The sequence below is a fragment of the Syngnathoides biaculeatus genome, chromosome 9, assembly GCF_019802595.1.
Source record: "Syngnathoides biaculeatus isolate LvHL_M chromosome 9, ASM1980259v1, whole genome shotgun sequence".
Classification (NCBI taxonomy): domain Eukaryota; kingdom Metazoa; phylum Chordata; class Actinopteri; order Syngnathiformes; family Syngnathidae; genus Syngnathoides; species Syngnathoides biaculeatus.
The window spans coordinates 17274825-17298523 of NC_084648.1; the positions used below are offsets into that span (position 1 = coordinate 17274825).

At 39.0% G+C, this 23699-nt stretch overlaps 2 protein-coding genes and 1 long non-coding RNA gene across 3 annotated transcripts; 2 read left to right on the forward strand and 1 right to left on the reverse strand.

Moving 5' to 3' along the window:
* Window positions 1-8978: 8978 nt before the first annotated feature.
* Window positions 8979-18522, reverse strand: LOC133506595 (uncharacterized). Its single transcript, XR_009796544.1, has 4 exons — window positions 18037-18522; window positions 17481-17797; window positions 15101-15216; window positions 8979-9007 (listed from the first exon to the last, which is right to left on the reverse strand). It is a non-coding gene; the product is annotated as an uncharacterized LOC133506595 (long non-coding RNA).
* sfrp2 (secreted frizzled-related protein 2) lies at window positions 11766-15502 on the forward strand. The gene is made up of 3 exons (XM_061830872.1): window positions 11766-12591; window positions 14654-14734; window positions 14913-15502. Exons 1-3 carry the CDS (start codon window positions 12090-12092, stop codon window positions 15218-15220), a joined length of 891 nt encoding a protein of 296 aa, XP_061686856.1. The 5' UTR covers window positions 11766-12089; the 3' UTR covers window positions 15221-15502.
* Window positions 18523-18659: 137 nt separating the features above from the next.
* On the forward strand, window positions 18660-22214 carry med28 (mediator complex subunit 28). Its single transcript, XM_061830873.1, has 4 exons — window positions 18660-18960; window positions 19123-19189; window positions 19268-19380; window positions 20703-22214. The coding sequence occupies exons 1-4, from the start codon at window positions 18802-18804 to the stop codon at window positions 20904-20906; spliced, it is 543 nt and encodes a 180-aa protein (XP_061686857.1). The 5' UTR covers window positions 18660-18801; the 3' UTR covers window positions 20907-22214.
* Window positions 22215-23699: the final 1485 nt, after the last annotated feature.

Genomic DNA, 23699 nt, shown 5'->3' on the forward strand with positions numbered 1-23699 from the left:
ACGCAAACGATGGCGTATCTTGAGTTTCGAGTGAGCGCAACACTCGCTGGGATGTTTGCCTCTTCCAAACATCATTGGAGGTGATATAGATCAGTGTTGTCTGCTGACATGTTTAAATTGCCAGCGATTTTTCACCAGCTCATTCTGTATTGTAGACTGTAAACGTTCAATACTCGGGTCAAATACAGAGCTCGGCTCGTGCACGTGACGTCACCTTTTTCGCGGCGCCATATTGCCAGTCAGAGCTGCTCAACATTGTGGGAGACGTAGAACCGGAGGAGAATATTTACAGTACCCGAGACTTGTTGTGCTGTTGGTTGTTACAACAGACGAGATCGATATTCAAAGAGATCGTTCTATGGAATACGGCAATTAAACATGATGGATGGTGCCCAACCAAAATACGCACAACTGTGTCGCGATAGCTACATTTCAGGTAGGAAATATTCTTCACAATCTCAAATTACCAACAAGTATTTATAATGCCAAGTTGTCACAGAGGTTTACGGAGGTTAAGTGTGGCTGCAATCACTTCCGTGTACGTTCCGTGTAGAGGACTGCGTCCTCTTTTATTTTTTTTTCCAATCACAGTTAATAAATGTGAGTTTGTGTAAAACCAGGGCTCATTTATTTAATATTGCTACGTGTACTAGCTGAAAAGATCGATGGATTTCAGCACAAGTTAACGTGTCGCCAATCACGCTTCCGTGTTCACGAGCCGTCAGTATGTGGGATTTATTCGTGATGAGAACGGATCCACGAACAAAGTATTTGTATGCATCCAGACTTTTATACGCTTTCAAACTTTTCTTTGTAAATCTCGACGACTTACTCATCAGATCCATGTGTAGATCCAGTTGTCCAAGACAAGCGGAAGCGAATTAACAGTCCAATTTCTTATCGGCGAAAACATCGACTTCGGCATTAAATACGGGTCCTCTCTGCTGAGTTTATCTAATTTTTTCCACATACCTTTGTTTATTTTCACCTTTGAAATGTCTAACAGTATCAGACCAGACTCTGGGCGTCATGCCATAAAAGATATTTTTGTGTCGTCTCAATGGACTTAGCATTGAACAATGCTTTGCTAGACTGGCAATATGGCCAGTCACGTGATTTCGGTGACGTAGGTGCACGATCTCTATCCTGTAGATCGCTGAATCGACTTCCACATTTAGAGACCTTGTCAACAGCAACGGCGAGAATATTTGCCCAGAATGTCCTTTTTCAAGCTTCGCCTGCCATTTAAGATTGCCAGATTTTGTCCTGATTAGATAATTATTCTAATTTAAATTTGGAAAAACAGCTTTCCACAGATTGGTCCTTGGCAATATCCAGGATCTAGTCGTGGCTCGGGGTAGTCAAGCATAAGCATTCAGAGAAGTACAGTACAATTCACCAGGCGTTCGCTTGTAGGCCCCACTAATAGGGAACTTGAACTAAATGGGGATGAATGTGTACATAAAAGATTTTATTTCACACAAATGTCCCGAAACTATGCAATACGGATATCTACATAGGATTAAAGAATACTGTAATACTAATTGGTGGAAGTTCATCCGGTGTGCGTCCCCTATTTCACCGGCCAAGCAAACATTGAGGCTGCTGAAATCTCGACCAGACATCTGAGCAGCGACAATAAACACTGCAGCTGTGACTTTCCATGTAATCACCCTGAGGTACGCCGTTATTTATTGGCTCCCGTCGGTGCGCGGATTCGCTCTTTCTCTTCTATTTGGAGTTCAAATGGAGGAGTTCTCCCGCTGTATCGGGTGATCTGGTCAATTCGTAAAATCCTTTTCGAGTCGGGAGGGGTACACAGCTAGCCTGAAGTGGATCGCTATCACACACGGTCGGTCGGCGGGCAAGGTTCAGGAAAAGCGCTTGGTTGTATTTTGAAAATAAAATGGTGAAAACTGAAATAGTGTAGCATAATGTATGTGTTTTAATGTTGATGTAGGATGTAATATTGGCTCGATGGGGCTTCAATAATACATCCATTTTTTTGGCACTTATCCTTACAAGGGTCACGGGGAGTGCTGGACCCTATCCCAGCTGTCAACAAGCAGGAGGCGAGGTACACCCTGCGCTGGTCGCGTTATTGTATTTATCGCACATTAACAATGAAATTGTGAGCGATGTCTTCGCAGGGAGTACAACGGCGATGCCGTACATTTTAAAGAGTTGAAGGTCAATATGAGTACACTTTGTACGTGCGGGACCCCCCCCCCCCCCCGGGGCGTTTGTGCAATCCCGCTGACGGGCACGCAAACAAACAAATAGCACGGATAGCACGCATGACCTCCTCGGTGGAGGTAATTAATCACAGCGTTCCTCGGGCCTGCCTCTGATGAAAACCACGTGGAACATCGGCCTAGATGCTTTCCGCATGCTCCTGATGGACCCCATGAGAAGGATGCTCGTTATCATTATCATCTGTCATTATGAAAGTGCTTACAGAACAGCCCATATTCCAACCTCATAACATCTATTGTGTTCCTGTACCAAAAACACATTATGTTGTTCAAGGACTTTCATCCATTGAAGAGTTCACGCTGTAGTTGGGTATTTACTAAAATACGTAGATTAGATGTGAATGCTTTAAATCAAGGATCTCAAACACAATTTTCCTTGGGGACAAATAGAGAAAAAAAAAATCCAAGCTTCTCATATGTCTATTTTAGTCTTTAAAACAAAAAAAGATAAACAAGGATGCTAGTGTAAACAAATTGTGTGTAAAACTATTAATAAAACTCTCCATGGCAACGCTACTGTCTATCACTCATCGAAAAATGTTTTGTCTGCTTGCACCTAGCCCGGTCGCCATATGCCATTCATATAAAACTCAACGGCCACACTAACATTAAACTTTCACATTAAGGTGGGGACCCAAAAAATATCGCCTCGAAGGCCATAAGTGGCCCGGGAGCTGCCAGTTTGAGACCCCTGCTTTAAACGGTCCTGAATGTTAATGAAAACTGTTTGAGTACGTTCATTTAAGATGCCAAATTATCTTAGATATTTAGGTTCAAACACTCTAAACCAAGGGCAGCACGGTGCCTCAGCTGAAAAGCGTTGGCCTTACAGTTCTGAGGTCCAGGGCTCAATCCCGGACCCGCCTGTGAGGAGTGTGCACATCCTCCTGTGCCTGGGTTTTCTCCAGGTACTCCGGTTTCTTCCTCGCACATCCCAAAAACATGCACCATTAATGGGACACTCTAAATTGCCCCTAGGTGTGATTGTGAGTGCGGCTGTTTGTCTCAATGTGCCCTGCGATTGTCTGGCAACCAGTTCCGGGTTTACCCCACTTTCTGGCCTTTGACAGCTGGGATAGGCTCCAGCACTCCCCGCGACCCTGGTGAGAATAAGCGGCAAGGAAAATGGCTGGATAATTTAACACAAATAGAGGTTACAACAATTCTCAGTAATAATAATTCATATTCAGGTACATAAAAAAAGATTAATATTATTTCAGCTTTCAGAGTTGTTGAGACCGCCTTCCTTGTGGAGTTCTTCTGTACGTATTACAATACTTCCTTGTGGCCGATGGCAGTATATTACATTTGAAAAAGACTTAATCTGATGATTTGGTATTTATTTACAAAAATATGAATGTTAGGTTTGTGAAAGAAAATTTGTTTTCAGTATTTACACATATCAGATGTATGTTAAGTCTGTCTACTACTAATATATTAGACGACACCTACCTAAAATTTTGCAACTTTAAGGAGATGTGCGGCAGCTTTTGGACAATAAAGAGGAATTATGTTTATTTTGTATTTTTATTATTTTTATTTTATTCTGATTCTTTTATTCAGAGTTCGAACCCAGCAAAGGGTTATTGTTAGATTTAGTTCGAAACTTTAGCTGTCGGAGTAGAACCTGAGAGCACGTTTTAGTTCTCCTGGGCCAAGGCCACTGGATGGGGTGGGGGGGGGGGGGTTTTCGGTGCGGGTGGGGGGGGGGGGGGGCGCATTGGAAGTTAAGATGGAGGCAGGCGTTCAGGAGAAAGCGGGTCAAAGTTGGATACGCGGAGCAGCCTCAAGCGTCACATTTGGATCCAATCAAATATCTCATGTCGGGTTTTTTTTGGGGTTTTTTTGTGCTTCTGCTGCTACATGATATAAAACAGATGGTCCGAATGTGGCACGGCCGCGTATCTGTTTTTGCTCCCTTTATTTGTCTTTTCGCATATTTTTCAACTTTATGAAAAAGTCTAAATAAGATGAAAATGTATTCTTGGATTGATATAAATATATGATCATTCACATAAACAATGTATACACAAATACAATCATATAAAACAACATTAATATATGTAAATGCATTTCATACACTTTTTCATGCCAGAAACGTTATTTTTATATTTAGAATATTTATAGAGATATTTTTATATGTTTTGTTGCTGATGGCATAGTGAGGCGACTGGTTAGAGCATCTGCCTCAAAGTTCTGAGGACTGGGGTTCAAATCCCAGCACCGCCTGTGTGGAATTTACATGAACAAGAACCAAAGGGAGCAGAAAGGTTGCCAGTTATTAAATAAAATTGTTTGTATTTTTTAAACATTATAATATATCTTATTTATACAATAAAAACATTGCACCTTTTCGGAATTTAAATTTAATTCTGAAAAAGTGCAATGTATTTATTGTATGAATAAGATATATTATAATATTTAAAAAGGTTAAAAGGTTATCTTCTTATTATTATAGTATTATACACATTTAATATTTTAATATTCATACAGTATAATGCATTTCATAATAATTACGTGTTCAAAATAGTAAAAAAGGGAACAAAAACCATCCATCCATCCATCCATTTTTGTCAGTTATATATTAGTACAAAATAGAAATGCTCATGTGTAATCTTTACACATATTTAATTATATATTTGATATATGTTGAATATACTGCCAGTATGTAGATTTGTCATGTAAAACAAAAAATAAAAGAGAATAAAAAAAGGGTGTTTATTTTCAAATGAATTACTTAAACTGGAACATATGATTAAAATGTATATTTACAAAATATCTAGAGATATTTATTATTTTTACACACATTTTTTTAATGAAATAATAATAAATAAATAACATAAGGCCTCAAGTCCCTTCAACAGAGTGTCGTTGACGACCACGTCAGGTGACCTCTGTACCCTCGCGGAAGGCACCGGGGGTTGGTTGGGGGCTGGAAACAGAGGGGCAGGTGACCCTCCCCACTGCCCCCTCCTCCTCTTCCACTCTGACAATCCTTCAGTGATGGATGGGGTCTGTAAGGATGTCCCCCCGACAACCCTTAACCCCGGTCACCGTAGAAGATGGATGCCCCTCACAAACTCAGGCTTGACGTACTTTTGACGACAGGTCGGGAACCAAAAGGGGTGGGCCAAACAAATTCAGGGTCAAGTTTTCCCAACCCCCCCCCCCCGGCTACCAACCACCTAAGCAGACCTCGAGACCCTTGCTATGTGTCCCTGACTCCAAACCACCCCTGTCTAAAAACGGCTTTTGAGAATAACTGAACCCCGACTGTTTTTGGGACAGGCAGATTAAGAGGCATTAAACAGGACCCAATTCGGACCTCATGTTGAGCTCATTTGATGCGAGGCGCCGTTAGGTTTCCGGAGTGCTCTAAATTGTCATTCGTGTTAACGAAACTAAAGTCCGGTGAACACTCCTAGTTGTCTTTGATGCTGACAAGATGCGTACGTCAGGTTCGTTGAAGACTAAAATCTCTCAGATGTTTGTAAAATGTGTACATTAGGCTCAGGAAACGCTAACATTTCGTGTTCAAAAACACGTGTAAGGTTCGTTCTAGGACTGTTGTCTTTGATGTTTACCAAAAATGTACATTCGGTTCGCTAAGTGCTTGAAATGTTCTTTGATGTTCACAAAAACCACATTAGGTTCACTGAACGCTGTAGTTTGACTTTGATGTTAGTAGAACTACGTCAGATTCACGCAAGATTCCAAAGTGTCTTTGTTGTTCTTGAAACAAGCACTGAAGGAAATTGTCCTTGATGTTTACAAAACACACCAATGGTTCAAAGAAGATGATAAATACGGGAATCCCTCGTTTTTCGCTGTTAATTGGTACCAGACCCACACGCGAAAAGTGAAAAACAGTGAAGTAGGGGTAAATGGTGTTTTTCTTAATTGCTTCATTGGTCATGTCGTCGCGCCGGGGATGGCGCATCAGTACGTAGTGATCCATCTTTTTTTCTTTTCAGGGGGGGGGGTCAGAAATTTGCGATGCACTGAATCCGCTATAGGTGATCCGCGAACTACAGAGGTATTACTGTATTGTTAAGAAATGTAAAGTTTTTTTTTCCAAGACAGCAAAACACTACATTTTCATTGAACAATATACAGCAGGGGTCACCAACACGGTGCCCGAGGGCGAATGGTAGCCCGCGAGGACCATATAAGGCGCACGCAATGTATGTTCTAAAAATACCATAGGCCACAAATTGTTACTATTATTTGTGCTTTAAATTCTGAATCTGACTTGCTTACGTGTATTAAAATTTGAAAATACCTGTAATGTCATTTACTACAATAAATTAAAATGAAAATATTTTCTGTAGGTGTAATGAACTGAGTGTGAAATTAGCCGCAAACAGGTCACGTAGCCCTTCATACGTACGATCGGCGCTTTCGACGTAGCGCTCAGTCTCAAAAAGTTTGCTGAGCCTTGATATCCAGTATTGTCTTTGTTGTTTTAAAAAAAAAAAACAGTACAGTAGGTTGGTGTCCATGTTTTACACATCGAGTTCTAAGACTGAAAAGTGCTTTTGATGTATCGACGAGATTTGTCGATGTCTATATTCTCTTTGAGTTTTACAAAAACGCGTACGCACGTGTATCAGAGACCAAATGGTCTTCGATATTTACGAAAACTTTGACATCGATTGAAAAATTATGAAATTGTCTTTGATGTCGAGACAAACGCACACATTTAGAGTCACCGCAGACCAAAGCGTTTACAAGTGTGGATGTTTGCGTGTCTGGGCGTGTGATTGACAGCTGATCAGTCAGCCTCTCACCTCAGTCCATCTGGACTAGATCGTACCGGGGGGGGCGAGAAAAAAAGTAAAAACAAGGTCTCGATTTCACTCTTGCGCTCTGTTGGCAGAAGAACAGAAGCTGAAGGCGGGCCAACAAAGTCTTCTGCTATTCTGCGTTTGGCGCAAAGCGAGTTCGTCACTTTTCCGTTTCAACTCTCAAAGTCGTAATCACCAGATGCGGATTCCAGAAACGACCGCGTTTGGGATGTACGAAATTTGGGATGGGACTTATGCGGCTTGTGGCTGACGTTTTGGTGTTTTTGATCTGCTCGTCAGCGTGATCGGGCCTAACAATGAATGTGTTTTAGAAATGATTACGCCAGAAAGGCGGTAATGTCGAATCGTGTTTAGTCTCTGAACCGCATGTCGAATCTTGTTAGCAGTCATAATGCAAAAAATGAATAAATAAATTTGGCTCTTGGAGCTTCACGGCGACCTCAGTGACACAAACTGTTAGCATCGCATCTTTTTCAAAAACTGGAACCGCTAAAGCACAAAGTACTGAAGGTCAGGATCATGAAAGACAAAAATATCTCTGATGTTTGCATAAAACTGAAGTTCGGTTCCTTTGGAGACTAAATTGTGACGTTTGCAAAAATGTACGTGACATCAGTCAAAGAGTTTGTCTTTTGAATTGTCGAAAACGCATATATCAGTTTTGAAGAAGTCTTGACAATCACAGACTCTGAATTTGAAAGTTCATTGAAGGTTCCATATTGAATCCACGGACAGTATGTCAAGTTCAAAGACTAAATAGTTTTCCAAAACTGATTGCGAAGTTTGCACGAGACTAATTTGCATAAAAAGGCACAGACATGTCGTTCCAGAAATGAAACATTTTTGTGGAATGTTTGAATCTGAAGGGGGCTGTCGGTGGGCTTGCAGACCAGCCGGCGATGATTCCCTAAAGAGCCCTCGTGAGAATGAGTGCGTACTTTGGTCGTATAACATAGTCACGTAGATTTAAGAACCTTCACATCGTAAAGGTCAGCAGCCACTTTAAGTGAGGGTCAAGGTTCAAAAGACCTAATCCCTGATTTAAGGGTGCTTGTCACACCAGGTCCTGGTGGGCATTTGAATCTGAACCGAACTGAACTGCGTTTAGTTTGTATTTAAAGTCCAACAAACGAGCATCTATCTCCGTTTTTGTAGCTGATATACATTGTGTTTTTTTTTTTTTTTTTACACGTTTGGCTGTTGGTATGATTTTTTTAAATGCGGTGTTGCCACACAGCTCCCCAAAAAATTAGTTTTCATTTCATTGAATATTCTCCAAAAAGTCTTGGTATCATGGCTCTCACCGTGGTTTGCTGGAAGCCTGAAATCCTTGCAAAGTGCTTTGTATCCTTTTTCCCGACTGATAGCTGGCAATTACTTTGTCTCTCGTTTGTTCTTGAATTTCTTTGGCCTGTGCCATTTCGTTGGATCTTCTTGAGATCTTTCGCCCGTCATCATTTTGTCTGACAGGTTCTTATCAAGCAATTCTGGACATAAACTTTGAAATATTATTTGTCTCGTTCATGAAGTTTATGACACATTTACATTATTTCCTGCAGCAGAAATGGTGAATTTTTGTTGGCTTTCAAAAAAAGATGGAGTATTATTTTATTTTTTTCAGTCATTTAACCTCTCGAATTCAGAGAGAAGTTGCAGGAAGGGGGGGGATTCGATGTTGTACACACAACCAGAAACACAGAGTAGTAATGAGAACCCTCTGGCGAGCCTCTAAACGCAGGCCTCGGATCAGTTTACAACAAACCTTCGACGGCCTGTTCGTTGTTAACACAAAGTCTTCTCTTGGTCTTTTCCAAGTATAAAATGAAGTTAAGCACCGGTAGTCTTAAAATCCAAAAAAGAACAAATATTCGGTCTTACCCTCAACAACGGAGAAAGGTTCACGTTTCAGTTGCGCCTCGTGCAGATCATTTCTTGTCCTTAATTCTAGAATGAAAAGAGGTTGAAAACAACACTGAGTTTGCTTTTTGATTGAAGAAGAAAGAAGAGACAAAAAATGTATTATTTCATCCAGCTGTTATCCAAGCCACTTATCCTCACAAGGGTCAGGGGAGTGCCGGAGCCTATCCCAGCTATCATCGTGGAGGAGGCGGGGTACCAGCCAATCGTAGTGTATTATTTCAAGAAACATCAATATTTTCCAACATTTTTTTTAAGAAAAACGACCTTAAAAAAATAGGTAATGCTTTTTAAAAAGTTGCATTTTTTTGGGGGGGGGGGGGGGGTTTCTGGAGTAGTTGCATTGGTTTTAGTAGAAAGTCATTTATACAATAATGTCATACATAATTTAATTATTTGAGGACTCGTTCAAATATTTAAACAAAAAAGGCTTTGTGTGACAAGAACTAAAAGTCCATTTTTTTAGAAATATAATATAGGTATAGATACACATAATCATCATCTGAATAGAAAGAAAAGTTGCTATTTAGGGAATTAAAAAAGTTCATTAATTCATTAATTTTGAGGAGAATTCAAAGGGATTTTTTATTTTTTTTTTAAATCAATACATTTTGGCCATACATAAGCATTTGTTTGTTTTAGGAAAAAAATGAAAGACTTCCTTTTTAAAAATGGAATTGTATTTTCCAATTAATATACAGTACCTTTGAAAAAAGGAAATTATTACTTGGTGTGGAAAGTAATCGTTTTTCATAGATTGTTGTACTATTAGTATTATTATTATAAGTATTTTCCAGAACAAATCATAGAAATATAGTATTTTTTTCTGGGGAAAAAAATAAAAATCACACATTTTTGTGCAAATGTCTTATATTGAGCATTCCCCACAGCGTAAGAAAGCAAAAACCAGCAACACGCATGGTCACGACACAAACATGGATGCACTGTTTGCTTGTTTTTAGACCCAAGAAAGCATTTAGCGACAAATTCCGACAAGCGGCACGCACAAACCGAAGAACTGTTGCCAGGTTTTGTGTACGTGTGTGTGTGTGTGTTTGTTTCTTTGGCCACCAGAGGGGAAACGAGGAGTTGGAGCCTGAGAAAAAGCAGAAGTGTGCAGCCCAGATTGGGTTTCACCTCCCCACCGCCCAGCACCTCCCGCGCCCACCACCGGGCGCGCCGAGGTGCACCACAATACTCCTAATGATGGAAAATGAACGCTCCATTGAGCGGACTTAAACGCCCCCGTTGACATTTCCCGACTATTTTCAGCGCGCCTCTATTAAAAAAAAAAAAAAAAAAAACGGTCCGAGAGAGACGGACGGCTTCGCTAATTTGACAGCAGTGAAGCGAACGCGTCAAGCGAGCTTTGTTATGATTTCCACCGTGAAGGTCAGGAGGGGAGATTGGGATAAAAATAGGACAACATTAGCTGTCACTCATGAAGTTAAATTCATATTTGGGGGTGGTTGACAAATAGTTGTAGAAGAAAGTTGTAAACAATTTAGAAAAAGTCACGTTTCTGGAGCAAAAGCATCTTTTTTTTTTTTTTTTTTTTTTTACTGTGCAAGGTTTGTTTTGCATTGAGTCATGTTTATTTTTCAGGAATAGAAAATTTGAAGAATAGAATAATATGCCATTTATTGTCAAAATTGCATAATGACATTGAAAGCAGCCTCTTTTGCAGTACATATGAAAAGTTGTTTTTTTTTAAATACTGTAATGGGTGAGTACAATCATAAGGTGGATAATGGCTTTGAGCAAGGAGGGGAATTTCACATTTTTAAATTTGATTGAGTTCTATTGTAACAGGAATGTTAGAAGAATAAAATCATATTTTATTTTAGAAATATAAAAATGTGAACACCTTGTATGTTAAATACAAAAAAGCATTGGTGATTTTCCCAATAGTAAAAAAAAGGGGGCTGGAGGATAAAGTTGTTTAAAAGAAAGTTCTAAAAATGGATGAAAGTCTTTTTTTCTTTACAAAAAAAATGACAAGTGGTAATTTGCTCAGAAGAATTTTCCACTTTCTTAAATTTATATATATATACAAGAACTAAAAGTCCATAGTCTAATATTTCATGTTCTGATGAAAATAAGATTATTAAGTATATCATATATATATATATATATATCAGGGAATCAGTCTATATATATATATATATATATATAGAGAGAGAGAGAGAGAGAGAGAGCGAGAGAGAGAGAGAGAGAGAGAGAGAGAGAGAGAGAGAGAGAGAGAGAGAGAGAGAGAGCAGTACTTTTTCTGATGCTCAATGGGTTTTTTTGGAGGGGGGATTAAGATTTTTTTATTGAAGAAAAGGTTTCAAAGATGGATGGATGGATGGATGGTGGATGGATATTTTACTGCTGGTGTCAATGTTTGGAGTTGCCATAGCAAAAGCCTGATCTCAACCCTATTGGGGTAAATATTGAAAACGTATGAGAAGAGCTGAAAAAGGCGTGTTCAAGCAAGGTGCCCTCCAAACTTGGCACAATTATTAATTCCTGCAAACTACTGTGAGACAAAGATGATGGCGTTTTACCCGTATGATGCCATTTGAAGGCAAATGCTACCAAATACTAATGAAATCTACATAAACCTTTGACTTTAAAGAAGTAATGAGAATTTTTTTTTTTGATTCCTTCTCTTATTACGCCCAAATTTACCAAATTGAATAATTTTGGTAATTCCAATTGACAGAAAACAGCAGCATCTGATACTGTCATTTCATGTCAAACAGCGAGAAAAGAAAAGTAATGAAATCAATATGGGGTCGATCTTTTGCTGATTTCTTCTACGGCTTCTGGCGTCTAATCCCCGTGGCAACCAAGGTATAACTGGATTGACATTGAAAAAAATAATAATAAAAAAATGAATAGGAAAGCTTTGTTTTCAGATGTCTGTCTTATTTCAAAATCCCCCGCAAATGATAATAACCAACAAATTGACATTGAAAATGTTGTCCTTCTTAGCTACTGTCTTAACGACGCCCCTGGTTCCCCCTGCAGAACGCGTTTGGACTCCTCCCAGAGGTTTGGCCGGATTTAAACTCTCGCCAGCTGGCCGCACACTCCCAGTCCACTGACACACGCGTTACGCACGATGATGCCGGCTTTGGCTCTGGCTCTGCTGCTGGCGTCGGCGGCGGCTCAGGGCCCGTTCGACTTCGGCGGGCCCCCGCGGGAGGAGGAGCGTCCGTTCAAGCGCAGCCAGTGCAAGTCCATCCCGCCCTCGCTGCAGCTGTGCCGGGACATGGAGTACAGCGACATGCGCCTGCCCAACCTGCTGGGCCACGAAAGCATGAGCGAGGCTGTGCAGCAGGCGTCCTCGTGGATCCCGCTGGCGCACAAGCGCTGCCACCCGGACACCCGCAAGTTCCTGTGCTCGCTCTTCGCGCCCGTCTGCCTGCCCGACCTGGACGAGGCCGTCCGGCCTTGCCGCTCGTTGTGCGAGGGCGTCAAACGAGGTTGCGCGCCAATCATGGCCGCCTTTGGCTTCCCGTGGCCCCCCATGCTGGACTGCCGGGCCTTCCCCGCCGACGACGACAACGACCTCTGCATCCCGCCCGCCGACCACCGCAACATGGTGCCCGTCACCAAAGAAGGTTGGGTAAACCCCGTCTAGATCGCCGGGCAGTTTTCACACTTCTTGCTTTTTTGGAAAGTCACTTATTACAGTATTTACTCTCTTTCTTTCAACACTTATAAATGTTTTTGTCTCACCCAAGCCACTTGTTCTCCCTCAATATACATGTTTGGATTGTTTTATAAGAATGTTATAGAAAAATATGCCACAAATGTTATTAAAACATCGTTAGGATGTGTTTAAATGGGGTGTTTATATTTCACTGATTTCGCTTATCGCGGAGGCATCAGGAACGTAAATGCTCGCGGTGGAGGGGGGTTTACTTTACTTCCCTCCTTTGATTCTTGTATCAAAGCTATATTTTATTGATATCATATTAAAAGTGCTAAATAAGTGTAATGCATTATTGTTAAATGAGTAATATGAAGGCCACACAAGAAAAGAAACAAAAGTTATACTATGAGGTGTTTTAATTGTTAATCTCATCTTTTTTGGAGAAGGGGGGAAAAAGATTTTAGTTTCAGGAAAAATTAAAGAAAAAAATAAATTTGATCAAAATGAGTTTTTGAGGAGAATAATATTTTTCTTGAAAAAATAAACACTTCTTTTCGAGGTCAAAATACAATGTTTTGATAAAATAATTGCCTTTTTAGAAAAATATTTCATGTTCTGATGAAAATAAGATTATTAAGTATATATCATATATATATATATATATATATATATATATATATATATATATATATATATATATATAAAATCAGGGAATCAGGAGAAAAAAGTAAAAAAAAAATTAATCATGTGTGATTACAATCACAATGTGTTTACTTTTTTTAAGAATAATATTTTTTTTAAGTTTTAGGAGAATTTTTTAAATTCATTTTTTATATCAAAAATAGTTTTTAGTAAAATATATATTTGCACTGGGGGAAAAAATAATTTTTGAAAAAAAATTATTCATAATCTGACAAAAATTTTCATCTATTTTTTCAAGATGAAAAATCACAAATCGTTTTTATGAAGAGGCAATGCAAGAAAGAAAAAACTACAATACATTTCATACTGTTTTTGAGGAAAAGAAGAGAAAAAGATGAACGTTCATTGGAGTATATTCAATTTTTTAAAAGAAAAAAGTAAAGAAAAAAGCGCTTTGGTAGAAAAAAAAAATTACATCACCGCCATAATCTGATAAAATATAGGGGAGGTTTGACAAAATTGTTTTCCCCCGATAAAAAAGTCAAATAAAATGGAAAAAAAAATGAGAATCGTGAAAAAACAATGTTTTGAGAACAAACCTTTTTAAATTCCCAGTACTTTTTTAGAAGACAAATTACATGTGGTTATAACCCAAAAAAACAAAGTTGTTTCAACAGATCATAACTAACTGGAATAGTTATCATGTACTTCTGAAAATAAAGTCTTATTTTTAGAAGAAAAACAAACAGACAAGAATGAAATGTCTTTTACAAGACAAAATGTTAATTCGACAAAAATAGGGTGTAAAGAGTTTGTTTCTATGTTGTTGTTTTTTATAAATAATAAATTATTATATTTTCGAACAATAGTCAAAGTTTTTTGTTTTTTTTTTCTTTTCACAAAACAAGTCACCTTTCCAGAAGATGTGGGTTGTTTTTTTCCCCCCCTTAGGGCAATAAAAATATATATTTTTTAAATAATACTACTTTGGAGGAAGATGCTTCTCTCTTTTTTTTCCCCAAGAAAAAAAGTTACACACGAGAAAAGCAGATTTTTTTTTTTAGGGAAAATGCTGTTTTGCTAGAAAAAAAAAATTCTGACAAGAATTAATTTTTTTTTTTTAAAAAGAGGAACACTACAAATTATTCTAATAATTTTACAGAAAAAAAATTAAAAATATTCACATTTTTTTGGCCCAAAAATTGCAGTCATATTGCAACTTTATCGTAAAAGAAAAGTCCAGCTGAGTAAAATCGTAACAGACATTTGCCACATTTTCAAAACTCGTTGCGAGTGCAACGACAGCGCCTCTGCTGGCTGCAGCGGGGCACTGCGCTCCATTGTCACCTCAACTCCCGTTTTGTTTGCGTTTGTTTGTGTTTCAGTGCCCAGAGTGTGTGACGCCTGCAAGGAACGCGACGAAAATGACAACGACATCGTGGACAACTTGTGTAAAAACGACTTTGGTAAGCAACCGCTCCAAACATTCGTTTCATTTTCGGTTGACGGTGCTCAAGTACAAATGGCGTTGTTGTTGGAAACGTACAAAGGTACCGACGTACAAGTCGATCAGAACGTAGTTTTTACGGAAATAAAAAGCTAGCAGCTAGCACCTAAGTCGACATTTTTTTTCCCCCACTCGAGCCCTGAAAATTAAAGTGAAGGAGATCTCGTACATGGACGGCGACACCAGGATCGTGCCGGAGAACAAGAGCAAGACCATCTACAAGCTGCACGGCGTGAGCGAGCGCGACCTGCGAAAGACGGCGCTGTGGCTCAAAGACGGCCTGCGCTGCGTCTGCGACGAGATCAACGACATCGACGCCGCCTACCTGGTGCTGGGCCGGAAGATGGACGACGGGCGCCTGGTGGTCACCTCGCTCAAGCGTTGGCAGAAGGGACGCCGCGACTTTAAGAGGATTTCGCGCAGCGTGCGCAAGCTGCAGTGCTGAGAAAAATAGGACGACGGCAAAAAAACAAAAAAAAAAAAACAAAAAAAAAAAAACCCAGAAGTGTCACATTTCTTTTCTCCAATTGTAAAAAAAAAAAAAAAAAAATCTAAACTTTTTGAAGTGTTTAAATGTACAGGTCATGATATAAGTGAGTTGTGTCGTGTTGGTATGAAAGGATTTCCAGAAAAATGTGTCCACCATCAAAAATTCATCTTGAATATTTTGCTAGCTTGGACAATTTCTACGACGATTCCGCTTGGACATGAGAAATTTGATATTGAATTTTAAGTGGTCCACGTGTTACATGCTAATCATGCAAATAAATACATGCAAATTTTCACACTTTTTAATCTAAATGTTACATTTTCGTAGTAATTAAGTGGTATCACGTTCGTGTAAAAAGACGTCCATTGTCCATCGGAAAAATCTGAATTCAATTTTGTTCAAACATCAGAAATTTCATCTTAAATTTCATGTCTTCATACTGCTGTATATACAATTCCGATTGAAAAACAAACTTTTGCCCCATTAAATCTTTTAAATACTTTTCAGATCACAAGTATAGTCATATATAGGAGATTCATAAAATTTGTAAAATGCCAAACTTTTTTTTTTTTAATGTAGCTAGCTTCAACAATTGGGAATTTCTGAAATTTGTACAACAATTATGCCCAAAAGTCAGAAATTTGAGGTAAAATTCCAAGTGGTCTACATGCAGTACTATATGGTTTTAGTGAAAAATGAAAAAAAAAAAAAGAAAATTTTTACCTTTTTTAAAATATTTAAATAGCATGTTGTCATTGAATAATGTCAAGTTCGTGTAGAATGAAATAAAATGGTAGTCAAAACATGAAAAGGTAAGACACTATTTCAAATTATTCAGAATTCCTGAATCTTGTGCAAAATTTTGCTTGTGGTCAAATTTTCCAATTTAAAAAAAAAGGGGGAAAAAATCCGGTTGATGCATCTTTGTTTGTGCTATATCACTGGCCAATTTTCCACCTATGATTTTCTTGAAATTTGATGTCTTTCTAGCGAACTGATTTTTTTATAAAATTTTCTGACTGTAATTGTCTTGAAACGTTTGCTCGAAATTTTCACATTTCAGGCGAGACTTCCTTTAAATTTGAGTGCCAATTTCAAAATAAGTTGTGTGACTTCAGGACAACTGTTTCCTTAGCCTAGAAAAAAATTCAAAATTGTTCATACAAACTTCCTTTTTAATTTTCATGCAATTATTGTGTGAAATAGGACCACAATTTGTTTTAAATTCTGAATCAAATTTTACCAAATTCTTGATTTTTGAGCAAGAGTTTGGTTCCATTTTCTGACCATTATTTCCTTCAAATCCTAGGTTAAATTTCTTCTTTCCCCACTAAATTCTTGCTAAATTTTCTTGAAATTGTATTTTTGCTCTTTCAGCTTAATGTAAAATTCTAGATTGTTGGTCTGCTTGTGCTTCAGAGTTCCACTACTAGCAAAATTCTGAAAAAAAAAAACTTTGGACTTGGCAGAAGGCCTGAATTCACTCAACTAACAAATCAAAGTAATTAATAAATTGCGTAGCAAACATTTAGAAAAGGGGCGAGAGGACATTATTGTTGAAAATGCAAATTAATGTTGGCTATTTTTGTAATCCTAATGTGTTCTTGATCCAAATTTGAGAGATAGCTGGCTATGTTCTCTTTTTTTGTTTTTTTAAATTTTTGTTTTGTTTTTTTTTTTACTATTTTTGTACTTGAGCAACAATAAATAGAAACAGATATTTTCCCACTTCATATTTCCATTTTTGGTCTTGCAGCTTTGAAGCGTTATGTTCGTTACATTTTAAATATTGATTTTGCTAATAATCATGTGTGTATGTGCAATATTCATTTTTTTATGTGTAATGTTTTGTAAATATCAAAATACTGACTTTTGAGCTTGTATCCACTTTTTCAGAAAATTAAATAGTCATGAAAAATTTGCTGGATGTTGGAATAATTGTAATTATGCTTTGCCATACACCCGTACTCAGTAGCTAATGAACAGGAAACAAGTCCGGACCCAAAGAAGAAAGCAACTAAATGCAGAAGACCAGAAGGAGCAGGTCTGATGGAAGGCACCTGCTGATGATCGCAGAAATGTCCTGCCACACTTATGATTGCTAAAATGTCTCAATACACATGTACGAAGTAAATTTCCACTTACGTGAAAAACACGTAGTCAAAAAAAGAACACAGTACCCCCCCCCCCCACACACACACACACACACACACACCTGGTGAACCTGACATTTAAATTGGTCCTTCGAGCTGGATCCCAAGATACCGGAAGCTTCCAGGACCTGAGTCGACATCCAGGCAAAACACCGTGGCCACGGCATTTGAGACCCATTCCGGGACTGAGCCTCGGCTCTGCGTCTGGAGACTGAGGGTTGACGGGAAGCCGAAGGAATGAAGACATCTTCTCGGATGAGTAGGAAACTCACACGCTCATGAGGAATGAGTGAAATGTGCATCAAGGTGACTGTGGCAGGAATAAAACCTTGAGCATACTAGTCCCTGTCAAGTGACAGAGACAGCGTAGACCATAAAACTGAAAAAAAAAAGGGCGACAGTGTCATGTAAGTACTTGAACTCTGTGAAACAAACTCTACGAAAAGTGTGCACGTGTAAAATTTTGAGTGGAGGTTCGCCAACTCATTTGAACTGGAAATTAAAGTGACAACTGCTTGGGGAAGCAGAAGCAAGAATTCTCCACCGCTTGTGGTAGAAGCTTGACAATGACCTCAAACAGAAAGTAATAGTCACCCTGAAACAGAAAGTAATACTCACCCTGTTCAGTGGGAAGTCAGTATAGTCCCCCTTGGTGAACCGCTGACTCCAGTATGGGAATGGAGGGATTTAAATGTCAGGTTCACCAGGAAGACATTTATGAAAACCACGCAAGAAGGAGATGAAAACAGTCATTACCAGATTCAAATGTGCAAGGAGAACGGAGAAGAACTGCACCATGCAATTCTTCACTACGCTCTAAAGCAGTTCCTCCAAGCCATCTCTTATTATTTGCGTCGAGGTCCTAAATAGGGGGGCGGGGGGGGGTATCGTGTTCTTGTTTGACTATGTGTGTTTTGCACCTAAGTGGAAATTTACTTCACATATTTACATTATTCCAACATTTCCCTCCTCCATTCTTATCCAAAAATTATCATCAAAAGAGCTTCCTAAAAGGTTTTTATTCCAATGAAACATTAATACGTCAACAAAAATAGAAATTAGAAAACGTAATTATTTCCATGAACGCGAGAAGGTTCACGGAATAGGTTTGCAAGGGGACGTGGGAGGAAACCCGGGTGCCCGGAGAAAACCCACGCAGGCAGAGGGTAAAATAACAATTACACCAACACTGTCACCTACTGGTACAAATTGTAAATTAATGTACCGATGTTCAGGTTGCTGTTTTACCCATTTCTTTGAAGGGGATGTTGCCCTGACCAAAATGGCCGCCGCGTAGGCATGTTGAATTTATCAGCGTACTTTCCCCGTGCTTAAACCGAATCCGGAATTCTGTTTTACGCATTTTCCGACCACCTGTAACTAATGGCGTCTTCCATGAGCGGTATGTTCCCCGGTCAGCAGCCGCCGACCGCGCACAATGTCCCCGGTGCGGGTGGTCCGGGCCAGCCCGGATTCCCCGGTCCGGCGACCCGAAGCCAAGGAGGCAACACGCTAGTGGATGAACTGGAAGCCTCGTTCGAGGTAAGTCGTTCAAACTAGCTAGCAGCTAGTGCTAACTGGTTTTAGCATTGCTGTCTCTCTTCTTTAATATGCCAACTTTCCTCTATCCCAACAACCTCACCGAATGATTAATTAGCTTAATTTAGTTCAATTGAATTTTTAAAAATAACTTGTTTTTTTCAGGCATGTTTCGCATCGTTGGTAAGCCAAGACTACGTGAACGGAACTGACCAGGAGGAGATCCGAACCGGTCAGGGGGACGCATCTTTCATCATGCGACCTCTTTGTGAATATTTTGATTTTTAACTTCGGAGTTTGATTGTTCCAGGCGTGGACCAGTGCATTCAAAAGTTCCTGGACGTAGCCCGGCAGACGGAGTGCTTCTTCCTGCAAAAGAGACTTCAGTTGTCTGTGCAGAAGCCGGAGCAGGTGGTTAAGGAGGTAATGTTTTATATTATTATTACTAATATTATTGACTTGATTGGAAGGCAGTGATTCATCTTGTTTTGCAAAATGCGAAAGTTGGTTGTGCATGACCCCTATCACTGATCTAAAAAAAAAAAAAAAAAAAAGACTAGATGGCTCATTGGCCACCCAAACTCAAATCGCCATCCGCCATTTGATACTCCCAAAACAAACATTCCACAGGTAAGTTGGAAAGATTTACTTTGACACTGTTAAAGTTTGTTTGTAAAGGTTTTTATTTTTTTTCTGATGAGCTTAATTCACCTGAACAAAGTTTTGTTGACGGTTGTTGTTGTTCACTGGTCACTATGCTTCACATTTATAAGCTGACGTTTTGGTGTTTTTTTTTTTTTTTTGTGAAAAAGCGATTTTATTTTTTTTTTTATGATTTTCGTAATACAGAACTCTTCAAACAATTTGATTTTTAAATGCGAGGAAGCAAGTTTAAATTTTCTGTCTGAAATAGTACATTGCAGACACAAAAAATGAACAATGGGTTTAGCATGAACTTTCCCATTGCGAGTCCTTATTTCCAAAAATATATTGAACTGACTTAAATTTTGTTTTATGACAAAAAATGCTTTGTTTTTTGCCGTTATGGTGATAGTGCTTCACAGCATATTTTGGTAAAAGATAACATGTCATGGAAATCGGGCCCTAGGTCATATGCAAGGTTTCTTGCTAGTCACGGTGTTATGTCTTTCCTTTGCACTTAGTCTTTTTTAGCTTACCAAGTCAAATTAAAAATCCTTCATGTTACCAGAACTGAAAAAATGTCAAGCTCGCACGACCAGTTTGAATTCTACATGCCAAACTTTGAGGAAAAACCCCGCTGTAAACCAGTGATTCCCAAACAGTGTGCCGTGAGCGCTCTTCAGTTGTGCCGTGGGAAGTTATCTATTAGATGGCAGGAAGTACATACAGTAATTAATCGATCCATTTTTGGTAACATTTACTTTTGTTGGTGTGCTGTGGGATTTTTCAATTGTAAAATATGTGCCTTGGCTCTCTAAAGGTTAGAAATCAGTGCTGTAAGCCATGACTTCCACACAATTTGAGAGTACCAAGATGGCGGCCAACTGGCTTCAACCAATCGACATACCGCTCGATGTGTATGCGCTATCCTGTCCTTTTGCTGTTTAACAACTTAAAATCTTTTATTTATTATCCAATGGGTAAAATATTCGATAGCTGCAGCCTTGTGTGTCAAGGTACCGCCGGAGTCGACTCCGTTGCGTCAAGACTCGACTTTGGCGGCCCAATCTTGCGTCTTCACGGTCTCTCGCTTTGCCTTCCAGGACGTGTCCGAGTTGCGCAATGAGCTCCAAAGGAAGGAGATGCTGGTGCAGAAGCACCTGTCAAAGCTGCACCACTGGCAGCAGGTGCTGGAGGACGTCAGCATGCAGCACCGCAAGCCCAGCGACCTCCCGCCCCCCGGACCCCTGGCGTTCTTGGAGCAGGCGTCCGCTAGCCTGCCTCCCGCCCCTCTAAAGCCAAACTAGCGGGGGTCCTTTTGGGCCACGCGCAAAAGTCAAAACAAAATCCAGGGGTGGTGAAATGCACTGAAATTGAGATTTGTGTATGTGGTTTAACTCCGCCGAGGACAATCCATAAACGTGAGAAAAATGGAAAATATATGTGACAGTGCGGGTTGAATTTCGGCTGCATGGCTTGAGGCCCGGTGGGGCAGCAACCCACCTGATCCGGTGGAGGGGGGGGCTTTTGGATCGGAGCACAACAGCATTGACCGCTCAGTGGACTAATGGAGGATTACGTCGGAAGAAAAAAATGGCGGATATTGTAAGACAGGATGTAAATTACAATGTTACTCTTGTTAGATCAGGATTTTATGCAGTCAAAAAATTGGCCTTATTTTTTCCCCTCAATTTCATTGTATAAAAATATTTCTCCTGTCTCCCCCCCCCTTTCACATTTTTTACTCATAAAATTGTAACTTTTTTAAAAAATATATTCTTTCCACATAATATTCAAATGTATTCCCGTTTCATTGATTTTTCCGAGCCGCTCGTCCTCACGAGGGTCACGGGAGCGCTGGAGCCCATCCCAGCTGTCAACGGGCAGGAAGCGGGGTTACACCCTGACCTGGTTGCCAGCCAATCGCAGGGCACATGGAGACAGACAACAGTCGCAATCGGAATCACACCTTGGGGCAATTTAGGGTGTCCAATTAATGCATTTTGGGGGGTTTATGGGAGGAAACCAAATGCCTGGAGAAAACCCGCACAGGCACGGGGAGAAGATGCAAACTCCACACAGGCGGGGGCTGGGATTTGAACCCCTGTCCTCAGAATTGTGAGGCCAACACTCTAACCAGTTGCTCCACTGTGTCGCCTGTATTCCTGATATTTTTTGCAGAATACTGTACTCATTATGTTATTTTTTTTCCACAAATACAGTACACATTTTGTAATGTTACAATTTTTGTCAAAAAGATCTCTTTTTCCCTTTCTTAAAATTCATTTTTTCTCCTAATCAATTTATTTTCATAAAAATTATTTATTTTTTCCTTCAATGTTTTGATTTAATTACATTACTTGTTCTGTATTATTGTAACTCTGGTCTCCTGTATTTTTCTCCTAATACAGCATCTTTTTTTCTACATAGTAATTACTGCATAATCTTTATACTACAATTGCAACTGTTTTAATATTTCAATAATTTAAACTTTTTCATCATTGATTTGGTAAAGCAAAACATTTTATCTCCTAAAATTGGGTCTTTCTCATAGAGGATTACTTGTTTTCTCATTCTCTGCTCTTGGGTTATATAATATATAAAAGATTAGTTACATTAAAAAAGAAAAATGTGACATTTTTTAATTACATTTATAAGCTTATGACTTTCTAATTACAATGTTTTTAAAAGAAATTCTCATTAGAGAAACAGAACAACATCTAATAATGGGGAGTCTTTCAAAGTGACCCTTAGATCCATATATATATATATATATTTTTTTTTTTTCTGTATGCGCCTCTTGGATATTAAAAAAAAAAAAAAAATGAAAAAAAAAAGTTTGGACCCCTCCCTCCTCCCATGTTGAAGGGTTTTCCAGTCCAGTTTCTCCAAATGTCTGCTATGTCCGAATGAGTTTATGTTCAACACTGACAAGAGTGTCTGGATGGTTTTTTGTTTTTTTCTGCCATTTCATTTCAGATGCACTGGGTGACTTCACACCATGACAGACTTGTTCTCGCCGTCTTCACAGCTATCATCTGTCTCAGTTTGCACTCTTCACAGATGGATGTGAGGCGGCGGATGGGGGGGGGGGTTCTGATGAGCTCATCTCTCCACCAAACTGGGTTTGACCGCTTAAAACGGCAACAGCATTTGATGTGTGAAGTGACTTCACTCGAGCATGTGTATGAATAAGTTGTCGCGTCACGTTAAGTCATCATAGGGCACCATTTTGTATCAGGAATATGACTGTTTTATCTGTGATTGTGTGCGTGTGGGACAATAAGACCAACCTTTTGAATTCTTTTAATTTTATATCTCAGCGGAATGCGTGTGTTTGGATAAATTCTACTCAATACACTTGGCTGTATCCCAAAAAAATACTGAAAGATTTTTTTGCTCATGTTCTGTCTTTACAGAATGACATGTTTTTAACATAAATTGCTACATTGTTTTTCATTTTATTTGCAAGCATTTTTACCGTAAATATTGTTTTTTGTGTCTTATTTGATCAATTATATCTCATTAAATGACATTTTTTTCCACATTCAATGATTTTATTTTCTTAAATTTGAAATGTCTTTCTCATAATACTGCGACTATTCCGGTAAAATCCCATTTTTTTTGGTCATAAAAATCTTCATTTTACTTTTTTTCCTCCTAACATCCCTTTTTTCAATTACTTCCTCCTCTGAAGATTGCATTTTGGATTTCTTTTCTTTGATTTTTTTTTAAACCCATTCCTGTGCAGCGTCCCATTTTTGGGACATCATAATTGTCACGCATTATATCCTTCAGTATATCAAAATATTGAAGTGTTTTAATCTGATTCTGGTTTTTGGGATGATCTACTAAGAAAACTCAATTACCCTCTCGTGGGCAGCGTCCCATTTTTGGGACGAAATTATAAATTAGTCAATTTATCATATAACTTAACCATAAGCGAAAAAGAAGTGTTATTTCCTTGATTGTGGCCTGTTAGGAGACTTTTATCTCAATAAGGCCAAAAATTGCCACCCCGCCCATGAATGGGTTAATGAATGTTATTGTGACAATGTTAAAATCCCCTTTTTTTGCACAATATTCCTGTTTTTGTGTCA

What these genes read in the sequence shown, in the direction of transcription:
- med28 (XM_061830873.1), top strand. Translation starts at nt 18,802, where the DNA reads ATGGCGTCTTCCATGAGCGGTATGTTCCCCGGTCAGCAGCCGCCGACC. An exon ending in CCAGGAGGAGATCCGAACCG is followed by an intron (nt 19,190 to 19,267) that starts GTCAGGGGGACG and finishes TGATTGTTCCAG; the next exon opens with GCGTGGACCAGTGCATTCAA. An exon ending in CGGAGCAGGTGGTTAAGGAG is followed by an intron (nt 19,381 to 20,702) that starts GTAATGTTTTAT and finishes TTTGCCTTCCAG; the next exon opens with GACGTGTCCGAGTTGCGCAA.
- sfrp2 (XM_061830872.1), top strand. Translation starts at nt 12,090, where the DNA reads ATGATGCCGGCTTTGGCTCTGGCTCTGCTGCTGGCGTCGGCGGCGGCT. An exon ending in GGTGCCCGTCACCAAAGAAG is followed by an intron (nt 12,592 to 14,653) that starts GTTGGGTAAACC and finishes TTTGTGTTTCAG; the next exon opens with TGCCCAGAGTGTGTGACGCC. An exon ending in CTTGTGTAAAAACGACTTTG is followed by an intron (nt 14,735 to 14,912) that starts GTAAGCAACCGC and finishes CCCCCACTCGAG; the next exon opens with CCCTGAAAATTAAAGTGAAG.